This window comes from Salvelinus namaycush, chromosome 20 (assembly GCF_016432855.1).
Source record: "Salvelinus namaycush isolate Seneca chromosome 20, SaNama_1.0, whole genome shotgun sequence".
NCBI classification, from domain to species: domain Eukaryota; kingdom Metazoa; phylum Chordata; class Actinopteri; order Salmoniformes; family Salmonidae; genus Salvelinus; species Salvelinus namaycush.
The window spans coordinates 615420-628310 of record NC_052326.1 but is presented as its reverse complement, the minus strand read 5'-3'; the positions used below and the strand labels follow the sequence as shown (position 1 = coordinate 628310).

The following is a 12891-nucleotide window of genomic DNA, read 5'->3' as shown; positions in this document are numbered from 1 at the left end:
ACCTGAAAATAGCTGTGCAGCAATGCTCCCAATCCCTTCCTGACAGAGCTTGAGAGGACCTGCAGAGAAGAATGGGAGAAACTTCCAAAATACAGGTGTGCCAAGCTTGTTGCGTCATCCCCAAGACGACTTGTTGCTGTAATCTCTGCCAGAGGTACAAGCATTTCGCTACACTCGCATTAACATCTGCTAACCAGGTGTAAGTGACAACATTTGATTTGATGTGCTTCAATAAAGTACTGAGTAAAGGGTCTCAATGCTTATGTACATGTGATGGTTGCGAAAACATTTTTACCTGTTTTTGCTTTGTCATTATGGGGTATTGTGTGTAGATTGGGGGGGGGGGGGGGACGATTTAATCCATTTTAGAAAATGACACAAAGAGTTAAGGGTTCCGAATGCACCGTATATCAACCTCTAACCACAGTGCCCCGGCTAAACACGAGCTAAGACCAAAGAAACACCACAAATCACTGTCACTGTATCACAGCTAGACATACAGTAATTTAGACTATGTCAATCTGTAATCACACTGACAACTATATACTTCTAAGACTGAGATCCTAAAACCGCTACTGTCTGCATCACCACTAGACATAGTCATTTAGACCGTGCAAGCCGATCCCTAACCTCAGTATCACAGTTACATAGCGGTTAGTTAGCTGAAAGCCTGGAACTTTAACACAGTGAAGCAGCTCCACTCTGAGGGCAGTGCCCCTGACCGAGGGGGGAGGGGGGTGGTTAAGGGAAAGAGATCTGTACACGTTCTTGGAGAGCTGCTGCCTGTGATGTCCTCCCACCAGAGATGCCCCCTTCTTTGGTGTGGTCTTCCCGCTTCCCAGGGTGCTCTCTGCTCCAGGCTCTCTGCATCGATCTGTTCAGACTGATGGATGTTTCTCCAGTGCTGCTGAGACCAGTCTCCTCTTATTACTGCCTCATTTCAGCCAGCCACACTGACTGGGTTCTATAGCAAGGCAATCTATACCGTAGCCCACGAGCACGGCTTCAAAGCCTTTGCTGTTGTAAATAATGTGGCCTCCAACATACGTGAATTTAAGGAGTCTCCCTAGCGATGGAGTAGTGATGGCTGAATTATTAGTGTCCTTCACATGTTAAACCTGGTATGGCTTGAAAGCTACCTCTGTGATGCGGAGTTAAATAATGTAGACTATTTTGTGTCCTCAGTTATAGAATAGTGATGACTCCATGTTAGTGTTCTTCTCATGATAAACTTCATTAGACAGTCTTGCTAGAGCACAACATTGCCTGCACTCTCATACACCAGCAGATAAAAATTGACCCCCAGGCATATGCTGTACATGACTAAAATTAATGGTTATTTGTACAAGGCTTTGGTATTGATTTTTGTTTTAAGTACATTTTGCCGGCCATCTGAGTTATTGGCTTAGTGTTCATGTTGGTTACTATTTGAGATGAGGCTGCAAGCAGCGATTAAGACTGTCAAAGGCAAGTAGCTGATAGGTTGAAGAATGAACACTGATATTTAGCTGCTTATACATGTCCATTATGTCTTAGAAGTTCGATTAGCTTAGTGGACTGGACTAAGATATAGATATATGCTTAGATCTGTTGCACTAAATAAAGAAAAATGTTTTGCGTGAAATGGTTGTTTCTCTTGTTCTCCAGCAGTTCTATGTGCAGATATCTGTCGACGTCTCTGAGAAGTATGTTTCCCAGTCGAGAGTCAGTTTGACGGTGTAATCAGCACTCTTCAACAGTTAAAGTGAAAGTTGTAGTCTGTCTGGAATAGGTTTGTATTGTGGTTAGTTTTAGACTGAGGTGTGACCGCTAGCTTGTACTGAATGACTGAAATAAGAGCCCTCAGGTTCTAAGCAGAGCAGAATAGTTTTAATTCACTGCTCCCAAATCTCTTATCTCTCCTCTATTTCTCCTGCTCTCTCTTCCTCCCCAGGTGACTAACCATCAAGAGTCGGTGTCTCAGTCCATGAGCCTCCAGCAGCCGCCACAGCCCCAGTACAGTATGCCAGAGAGGGACAAGCAACTCCTCTTCTCCGACTTTGAAGATCTCAGTGCCTCCTTCCGCAGCCTTTACAAGTCTGTCTTTGAGCAGTCCTTCAGCCAACAGGGTGAGTGCTCGTCAAGAAGGGTTACACATCAGGTACTGTAGTGGACAAGTTTGTGCACAGGAGGCCAGGATTATTCTATGGCCTTTTGTTTTGCACTAAACAGTTGGTCGAAGGAGAGTGGAATTGGCACTAATTAGGTTAAGTGGGTTGGATGAGTAGGGATTCGATAGACAGTAGCTCTAGTGCAAATCCATATGGCTGTTTACACGGTCTACGGCGTGCTAAAGCCACATGCTAAATCCTCTGGCCTCATTCCCAATGCGAATGCACAAAAGAGTCAGAGTTCATAGCAGAATAATGCAGTTTTGTAAACGTGTAAATGCAGCTTTGTTATTACTCTGCCTGTAGTCTCGTATATCTTTACGGTGTTTTATACATTTTATTATTTTTCAGAGCGATTACAAGATTGCAGCATCAAACCTCTGTCTGTTGGCGCATTTTCCATAACAATGATATTCATAATGGTATAGGCCTATCGCACAGGGTCGGATCAAGTGTGGCACTCCAAAAGCCTGGCAGCCCTTTAGAACGTAATGCGTTTTGTTTGTAATCTGATTGACTGATGAACAAAAAGCACTTGACAAGCGGGTTATGGGCAAACGCCGACAAAGCTTTTTCTTGTATAACCTACTTTCACAAATCAAATGCATTTCATGCTAATGTTTTCAAAAGTGTTCCTCTCCCTTAATCTATCATCTAGGTTTCATTAGTTTAAAGTTGTTACCTTTTTTTTATATATATGCATAAAAGTGAAATCTCTTAGTCAGACAAGCCCTTGCAATTAAAAAGTGTAAATATGCGAGTGAGAGGATTTCACACCCTGGTGCTGTAGACAGTGAGCTAATTCACCGGCTTTGATAATAGGTAATGAGCTCGCATTATTATTCTGGGGCTGCGCGCTAATTGCTTTCTGTATTTCCCTGGTTGGACAATGGGCTTTCTGTACCGATAAGAGATGTACCTTTGTCACCCCTGCAGTGAGTGTTCTGGGGGCGATTGCAGCAGGGCTGGAGTCGGCTCTAAAAGCACTCCAGTGAAATAGGTTTTACCGTGCCAAAGCCGTGATGGACAGGGCCTCTTAAGAACCGCTCCCCTACACTCAGATTATTGCTGTTTGGTTGTGCAGATGTTCGCGCTCCAGTCGTGCTTGTTTTTCAAAATAGTGCGGCAACACAATGAAAAGTGTCAAAAGAATTGCAGGGTTCGGAAGAAGAAATGCCCGGGCTCTCTGTGGTTTTCAGAAGCTCTGCTGCTGCTCACTCATTCCTTTTAGCTGCTCGTTCAAAATGGCAGCTGTGTCAAGTGTAGTGCTCCTTGAACAAGGGAATCCCAGATCCACTGATTGCATGATGTCGTCGTTAACTTGAATGGGTGCTTTTACAACTGAAACCTACAAGCCCCCTTGGTGTTAATGACTTATCTGCAATATTTAAGTGGTTCGTTGTAGTTTGTTGCATTGTATGTGTATATCAAATAATGACTTTGTCGAAGCACAGAGTAATAAGGATGACTGAGTGTGTATATGGACTTCCAGGTTTGATGGGCATGCCGACAGAGTCGTCCCAGCAGACCCATACCGCCTGCTCCTATCAGCACTCCCCCAGTGGCACAATCAGCACCCAGAACAGCCTGACAAACAACCACTCCAGCAGCGGTGGCCAGGTGCCCCTGTCCCACCCTCCCCAGCTCCCTGGCCAGAACACCCACCCGGGCCACGGCTCGCCCCACACACAGCACCTCTCCCAGCACGGCCAGCATGGCCCACACAACCAACATGGCCAACACAGCCAACACACCCAGCACCCACAGCACCCTCCACACTCTCAGCATGGGCAGCACGCACAGCACCCGCAGCAGCACACGCCGCACCCCTCCCAACACGCACAGCACACCCCGCACCCCTCCCAACATGCCCAGCAGCACGGCCAGCACCCCTCCCAGCAGCAGCACCAGAGCCTGGCTCACCAGCCCCATCCTGCCCAGCAACAGATGGCCTGCAACACAGGTAAGACCTGCCTCTTTTCTCTGCACCACACACACACACACACACACACACACACACACACACACACACACACACACACACACACACATTCAGATGCATTCAGATGCATTCAGAGATAACCCAGTGAGACACAGCTGGACCTGGCTACCTCCGTATTTATTCTGCATAAAGTACAGAGACCTGCTTTTGGTCAACAGACAGTAAATTATTATCTGATTTATGCGGTTTGCTGTAATGAGAACAAAGCAAATGCTGCATCCAGACATCAGACAGTACCTCTGGAGCCCTGCAACCTTTTCAGAGGGAACCGACTCCACCCCGTGGCCAAAGTAGAGTACTGTTTCAAAAAAATAAAAAATAAATGCTGATTCCTCTCCAGCCTCTAAAAACCAATCTGTGCTCCCCTCTGTGTTTGCAGGCCTGCCCTCTGACTGGTACCCCAATCTGGACGCACTGAAAGAGAGCTGCCGTATTGCCAGCAGTTATAACTGGGCTGATGTCGACCTCTCACCTTTTCAAGGTGCGGCCATGAAGGATTGTGAATGCAGTTCCATTGCATTGGCATATCCAACTTAAGCCTCAATAAGCTAACTAATTATACACTTGTCTTTATTTTTATTATTCTTATTGTCAACCTGTGTTTGTTTTTTTTACCAACATTTCAAAAGCTGTTTTTTGTGATTACAAGTCATTTTATCCAAATTATTTCATGCCGTAATGCCTGTGATGAGCACCAACAGGCAAGTTTATTGGAGCTCTTTTGTTGGTGTGCTGAAGTGTTGCCAATCAAGGGTTTCATTTGAAGGAGCTCTTCAATTAAAGAACGCAGCCTTCAAGTTTAATTACCAAATGCAGTGTAGCTCAGCAGGTCACAGAGTTGATCCAATTACAAATGTTATTTTATTTGTTACATGCACCGAATACAAGTGTAGATTTTATTGTGAAATGCTTACTTACGAGTGCTTTCCCAACAATGCAGTTAAAAATGAATAACATTTACAAATGGATAAAGAAAATAGTAACACAATAAAATCACAATAACGAGGCTATATACAAGGAGTACCAGTCCCAAGTGAGGTAGTTGGGGTGATTTGAGGTAATATCTACATGTAGGTTTGGTTAGGTGATTGATTGAAGTATGAAATGACAGTGATGTACTGGGCCGTACGCACTACCCTCTGTAGCGTCTTGCGGTTGGATGCCGAGCAGTTGCCATACAAACTGGATGCAGCCAGTCAAGATGCTCTAAATGGTGCAGCCGGATACATTTGAGGATCTGAGGGCCCATGCCAAATCTTTTCAGACTCCCGAGGGGTAAGAGGCGTTGTCGTACCCTCTTCACGACTATGTTGGTGTGTTTGGACCATGATGGGTCCTTAGTGACGTGGACACCAAGGAACTTGAAGCTCTCGACCGTCTCCAATACAGCCCTGTCAATGTGAATGGGGGCGTGCTTGGCCCTCCGTTTCCTGCAGTCCCCAATCAGCTCTTTTGTCTTGCTGAAGTTGAGGAAGAGGTTGTTGTCCTGGCACTACACTGCCAGGTCTCCGACCTCCTCCAAGTAGGCTGTCTCGTCGTCGGTAATCAGGCCTACCACCGTTATGTCTGCAAACTTAAAGATTGTGTTGGTGTCGTGTGCAGCCATGCAGTCGTGGGTGAACAGGGAGTACAGGACGGGGCTTAGCACGCACCCCCGAGGGGCCCCCATGTTGAGGATCAGTGTGGCGGATGTGTTTTTGCCTACCCTCACCACCTGGGGGGCGGCCCGTCAGAAGTCCAATATCCAAATGCAGAGGGAGGTTGTTTAATCCCAGGGTCCTTAACTTAGTGATGAGCTTGGAGGACACTATGGTGTTGAACGCTGAGCTGTATTCAATGAACAGAATTCTCACGTAGGTGTTCCCTTTGTCCAGGTGGGAAAGGGCAGTGTGGAGTGCAATAGAGATTGCATTATCTGTGGATCTGATGGGGTGGTATGCGAATTGGAGTGGGTCTAGGGTGTCTGGGATGATGGTGTTTGTGAGCCATGACCAGCCTTTCAAAGTTTTTTTTTTCTCATGGCTACAAATGTGAGTGCTACGGGGCCATAGATGGGTTACATTGGCATTCTTGGGCACAGGGACTATAGTTTGCAAGAGGAGCGTCAGACTACGGATGTTGCCTGTAATCCATGGCATCTGATTGGGATACAGTGCCTTCGGAAAGTATTCAGACCCCTTGACTTAGTTTTTTTTTTTCTATCACATTTACATAAGCATTTAGACCCTTTACTCAGTACTTTGTTGAAGCACATCAAATCTAATTTTATTGTCACTTACACCTGGTTAGCAGATGTTAATGCGAGTGTAGCGAAATGCTTGTACCTCTGGCAGAGATTACAGCAACAAGTCGTCTTGGGGATGACGCAATAAGCTTAGCACACCTGTATTTTGGAAGTTTCTCCCATTCTTCTCTGCAGGTCCTCTCAAGCTCTGGCAGAAAGGGACTGGGAGCATTGCTGCACAGCTATTTTCAGGTCTCTCCAGAGATGTTCAATCGAGTTCAAGTCCAGGCTCTGGCTGGGGCACTCAAGGACATTGAGACTTGTCCCGAAGCCACTCCTGCGTTGTCTTGGCTGTGTGCTTAGGGTCATTGTCCTGTTGGAAGGTGATTCTTTGCCCCAGCTCTGGAGCAGGTTTTCATCAAGGATCTCTGTACTTTGCTCCGTTCATATTTGCCTCGATCTTGACTAGTCCCTGCAGCTGAAAAACGTCCCCACAGCATGATGCTGCCACCACCATGCGTCACCGTAGGGATGGTGCCAAGTTTCCTCCAGACGTAACGCTTAGGTTTCAGGCCAAATAGTTCAATCTTGGTTTCATCAGACCAGAGAATCTTGTTTCTAATGGTCTGAGAGTCTTTAGGTGCCTTTTGGCAAACTCCAAGCAGGCTATCATGTGGCTTTTACTGAAAAGTAGCTTCCATCTGGCCACTCTACCATAAAGGCCTGTTTGGTGGAGTGCTGCAGAGATGGTTGTCATTCTGGAAGGTTCTCACATCTCCACAGATGAACTCTGGAGCTCTGTCAGAGTGACCATTGGGTTCTTGGTCACCTCCCTGACCAAGGCCCTACTCCCCCGATTGCTTAGATTGGCCAGGCGGCCAGCTCTAGGAAGAGTCTTGGTGGTTCCAAACTTCTTCCATTTAAGAATGATGGAGGCCACTGTGTTCTTGGGGACCTTCAATGCTGCAGAAATGTGTTGGTACCCTTCCCTTCCTCGACACAATCCTGTCTCGGAGCTCTACGGACAATTCCTTCGACCTCATGGTTTGGTTTTTGCTCTGACAGGCACTGTCAACTGTGGGACCTTATATAGACTGGTGTGTGCCTTTCCAAATCATGCCGAATCAATTGAATTTACTACTGGTGGACTCTAATCAAGTTATAGAAACATCTCAAGGATGGTAATGAAGCGGGTGGTTGTGGTAAACTCCTCAATGCCATCCAATGAATCCCAGAACATATTCCAATCTGTGCTAGCTGAGTATACAATCTACAATTGCAAAATAGGTTTTAATTAGATTTCACTGCTAAAATGTATTTATGTGTAATACATCTTTTTTTTTTTACATAAACTCTTGACCTTTTTTATGTGGTGTGATTTTTAGAACTCCACTGTTGTGACTGGCAGCTAGTACTACTGATACGGTTTGACGGGTGTGCTGCAGAGGTGGCTGTGTATTGCTGTTTTCCTTGGCTCATGTTGCATTTGGGTCTGACCACGTGCAGGACTGAAGGAGAGCATGAGACAAGCAGAGCTGAACAACTGGTCCCTGGAGCCCACCCAGATCGCTGACCTCTGCTCGTCTATCAACCAGTTCTTCACCCGCACTGGTGTCATTCAGCCACAGGGGGCAGTGCAGCCGCCGCCCGTACCCGTATGCCATGGCTCCATGCACCCCAACAAGCCCAGCCAGCACATCACCACAGGTCAGTGACCCTCATCTACATCCTAGCTCACACTATGATTGCATTTAGCATTTCAGACCACTCCCATTATCAGGACATTGACGACATGTTCCTCTTATGTGAACTTACATTGCAATAATGCTGGGGATGAGGAGGATTGTTTAAGCTAGCGCATACATTATTTTGGGATTGTGGTACTTCAGTGAAGTTGGTCTTTCTCTCCACAGGAAATCTCTACATGGACTCCAGACAGAGCATGTCTATGATGGGGCCCCCAGGGTACCCCCACATGACAGGTACAGTACAGCTGTAGCCCCCATTCAACTAATCACTAACCTAGGTGTCAGCCAAGGGCATGGTCTCTACAGTGCACTATGTATCCATCAAACCTGTCCTTCCACATTAAACAAGCACTAGAACAACACCTTGACAAGTCCTTTCCCCATTTGACTACTTTTATTTCAAAACAATTATTTAACCTTTTATTTAACTAGGCAAGTCAGTTAAGAACAACTTCTTAATTACGATGACGGCCTACCCCGGCCAAACCCTAACCCGGATGACGCTGGGCCAGTGGGACTCCCAATCACAGACGGTTGTGGTACAGCCTGGAATCGAACCAGGGTGTCTGTAGTGAGGCCTCTAGCACTGAGATGCAGTGCCTCAGACTGCTTCGCCACTCGGAAGCCCAAAACGACTCCTTTAACCAATGATGCTTCTACAGTGTATATGTACTATGCCATCATTCCCCTTCTCTCCCTCTCTTAGGACACCATGCGCAGATGAACCAGCAGCACATGATCCCTCCCAGAAACTTCCAGATGCACCGCATGCCAGCAGATGACATCCAGGATGACTTTGACTGGGACTCCATTGTCTAACGTTAGATGTTCTGCCCCTAACGAGGAGCGTCCAGGAGGTGCAGAGGAGATGAGTGTATGAGGAAGAAGCCAGGCTGAGCTGTACGCTCACAGTAAAAGGAGACGAACTGTTGTTGTTGGGATACAGAACCATAGAACAGGTGTCACTTTCAGAGGAGAGAGCAAGAGAGAGACTTCAGAGTCCTGACATTTTTACAAACAAAAACAAAACGTACAAAAAAAAAGTGTTACTTTGAAGACAATCATATTTAGTAAAACATGTTTAAGTGGTGGCTTATGTGCTTGTCTTGACGAGGCAAGTAGCACACGTTCATGTCAAAACACATGCTCCAGCCTTCATCCCTCGGCCAGCCCTCTCCGGCCAGCCCTCTCCGCCCCCCTCTCCCAGCCAGCAGCCGTCCAAAGTCTCCCCAGGTCCGTCCGTAACTGTTGTGTGATTTGAGCGACCTTTTTCGGCTTGTTATCCTTCTCGTGTTGACTTTAGGCCTCAGCTGCTTCGTGGATGAGTTTCTCTCTTCATTTTTGTTGTTGTTCTTTTATGGAAAACGCAGGCAGCCTTTTTGAGTAACGTGATGGTGCTTGTTGGTCACCTTTTGGGTGGACGATGGATCCCCAATGGTGGGTTTATTGGTAGTGAGGTTAGGTTTACAGTAGCTGAGGTTACGTTATGACCAGGGTGTTTTGCATTGAACTCTGCTTGATATAAAGATCACAGATGCTTCATCATAGAGTAATCCATCCAGTTGTCCTTTAACCAACTCATCTGGTCCATTTAAAAAAAAAAAAAAAAGAAGCTAATTGTGGAAATTCAGCAACATTACCGGCAGTATTTGTGGTTTTGTGTCTATTCTGTCAACAATGTATCGTACCTTTTTAATCTCCAATACTCCAAGACTGAAAAAGATGCATGAGTGGGTGACTGTAAGAAATCCAAACCTCCTTTTTACCTTCTTTTCTTTGTTTGACTTGTTGAGTAATACTTAGACTGCAAGTACAGTCTCATTCTCAATCACTACATCCTTTCACTAGTAATAGTTAATACACAATGAATTTGAGTACATGTGTACGCCTATTGTCTGTAGGTGTCTCTTCACCTATTCAATTCAGTGCACATGCTGCACAAAGAACTGTAGGATATCTCCCTATTCTCTTCTGATGCAGGAAATGTACAGGCCAACTTCATTTTTCAGTCGTAAGGTCTACTACAAGCCATGCAGTAGGAATGTTCTTCTTTCAGATGCTATACATCTGAATCAGTATCAATCTCCCCCAATATCTTCCTTGCTGTGACCGTCAGACTTGCACTGCAAGGCAGAGAATATGCTGTAATACAATCATGAACAATAAAATAAAAAAAACAATGGGAATGTGGTGTGTGTGTGTGTATGAGTGTGTGATTTTAATGTAATTTTAGGGCTATGATTGTTTGCTGCAATCATCTGCATATGCTATCAATGAGCACAAATCAGATGCACAAAAAAAGAGAAATGAACAGTTAGAGGCAGATATGCATTTTTTTAGGCAGGGTTTCTTATGCAGAGAAATTAGCACTTTTTCTGGTCAACAGCCAAGTAGAGAGAGAGAGAGAAGATGGGTAGGAGACTAGTGGTGCTGGAAACACTCCTGTTCACCTGTCATGTCCCTTAGTGGCTACTGAATCGGACTTGTCCTGAACCCTCAACATGGTTGCTTTGCGCTACCTATATGGGAGCTTGGGCTGAGTCTAGCACAGTTCAGCTTACCTTTTCACTTTGTTTCTTTCACTACGGATCCCCGAGATAAACTAAACATTCACTGTTGCCCCCCCACTTAGATAAACTAAAGCTTGGGTTGGATTTTGTTTCTCTCCATTGCTGAAAATGTTGTTGTTTTTGTGTGTGTGATTTAATGACAATCGCGACAAGGTTTGTAGTATCACATTAACACAGCTGAGCCCAGACACCTTTGTCTGTTGTAACAGTTAGTATACATGTGTAGATACTGTGTGGCTGTCCTTTTGAAACAGGATGCAGAAGACATAAGTGGGGAAGCTTGGATGGAACTAGAGCTTTTCACAAAAACATATACTGCCAGGCGTGTCTGCAAGGTTGTACAGATCTTTTGCCAGCCAGTTCACTCTGTAAATGGTTCATACTACCCATCGTTTTGATATTTTAGGCTAATTGTTTTTATTTGTTGCTTTTTCCTCCGTCTTTATCCATCATGTCTTACTACTTCTACCTGTAGCTGGTTTTGGGTTAGATTCCCAAATGTTCCTTGTATTTTAAACAACCGTTGTGTGTGGCTCATGTTCTTGCCTGTGGATACCCATTGAGTGTTTAGGCTTTGTTTATTGGCCCAAATCAAATCAGTCAGTCATTTAAAGGGATACTGAGAGATTCGGACAATTGTTTTTCTACTTACCCAGAGTCCGATGAACTCGTGGGATACCCTTTTATGTCTCTACGTGCAGTATAAAGGAAGTTAAGAGGTAGTTCGCAAGCCTCTGTTAGCACATTGACTGGAAGTCTGCAGGTACGCCAGCGTATGGGTAAGTAGAAAAATGGCTTAATTGCCAGAATCTCACAGTATCCCTTTAAAACAGTCAGAATGCTCATTCAGTTACAATGCCAAGGTTACTTCAGATTCTCAACCATTGAGTCCTTCGTTAGTGAACAATGAATACTTTATGAAGAAGTAGTGATCGTGAATTTACCATTTGACTGCTAGATAAGGTCAGCTTGGGTCATGTAGACTCTATTGAGACTGACCCAAGGAATGGGTGTTTCGGGGGAGATGGTTAGAATGTGGATCTAAATGTGATAGGGAAGTCTTGGCAGCCCATGTTTGGCAGGGCATGTTTGGTATGTTGCATTTCATCACTGGTAATGATGAGGGCACTAATGGAAAAACACTAGAGGACCGTCAAAGGGTATGTAGTTGTTAACCCACCCCCCACAGCGCAAAGAGGAGATGGGAAAGGCGGGGAAGAGCTCATGGATGTGATGCACATGAACGAGTAGGGGAAAGACAATGACTGGATCAGGTTTATGCATCACCCTCTTTACTGAGTCTGTGTGTCTGTCCGTGTGAGCGAGTGCATTTTGTTTGAAAAGACAACTCAATTTTTAAAATACCACTGGAGATGTACCTGCCAGAGAGATTACTATGATATCAACAAAAGAAAAAGAAAATAAGCCTTGTTACATGGGAGAACTGCCAACAAGTACTGCTGATTGAGGCCTATTTTATTCAGTGCTGGTGTGTTGTGCTTCTTGTAAATAAATGTATTTTCAATCATCCCTTTTTCCTCTTGGGGGTGGGGCATCAAGGCAGGGGTGGGACTTACTCATGAGAGGAGGGAAAAGAATAGAGTATTTTGTTATTGTCCAATCAGAGGGTGACACAGTATGTATATATCTATATTGTATATATGTGATGAAAATGCGTTGGCTTTTTGTGTGACACTACCTTTTACCTGTACTATGGTTCTACATTCAGTGTTTCAATGTTGTTGATGTTTGTTTTTCTGTTTTTGATTCTGGTTTGTCATTTCTTGTATTTTGTTTTCTTTTTGTCCTTTTTTTGGTTATTGCACGGTTTATTACTTTTGCTGTCCAATGAGGTGACACAGCTACTCTTTGTATTGGTTTAGTGCTGTAAAATAACTCCAGTGTTATTAGAATTGTCTATCCCACCCCCATCCCCAATATGCATGAATGGCACTTAAAGAATTAAAATATGTTAACTTCACTGTGGAATGGTGTGGTGTTTGTCATATTTTGTATGTATTTGAATGAGTTATATGAAGCAAACTTGTGCTACAGTGAATTATCCTCTGAATGATTTACTATTTTGAACAGTAGAAGTAGCTGCTATCAGTCACAGAAAAATGAGTTTTGCGGTCTGTTTCAACTAATAGTTGTGCGTAGTAGAATTGCACTTTCTATGTGCACTGTGTAAAAAGAC

General features: G+C 44.7%; 1 protein-coding gene across 1 annotated transcript in view; it reads left to right on the top strand.

The window, feature by feature from the left end:
- The window catches only part of foxj3 (forkhead box J3), an 80459-nt gene extending 67784 nt beyond the window's left edge, over positions 1-12675 (top strand). The window contains exons 7-12 of the mRNA XM_039015542.1: positions 1934-2108; positions 3643-4113; positions 4532-4633; positions 7883-8083; positions 8290-8358; positions 8831-12675. Of these exons, the coding sequence (XP_038871470.1) occupies positions 1934-2108; positions 3643-4113; positions 4532-4633; positions 7883-8083; positions 8290-8358; positions 8831-8943 (1131 nt within the window). The 3' untranslated portion in view covers positions 8944-12675. The remainder of the gene's footprint in view (positions 1-1933; positions 2109-3642; positions 4114-4531; positions 4634-7882; positions 8084-8289; positions 8359-8830) is intronic.
- The last annotated feature ends 216 nt before the right edge of the window (positions 12676-12891 follow it).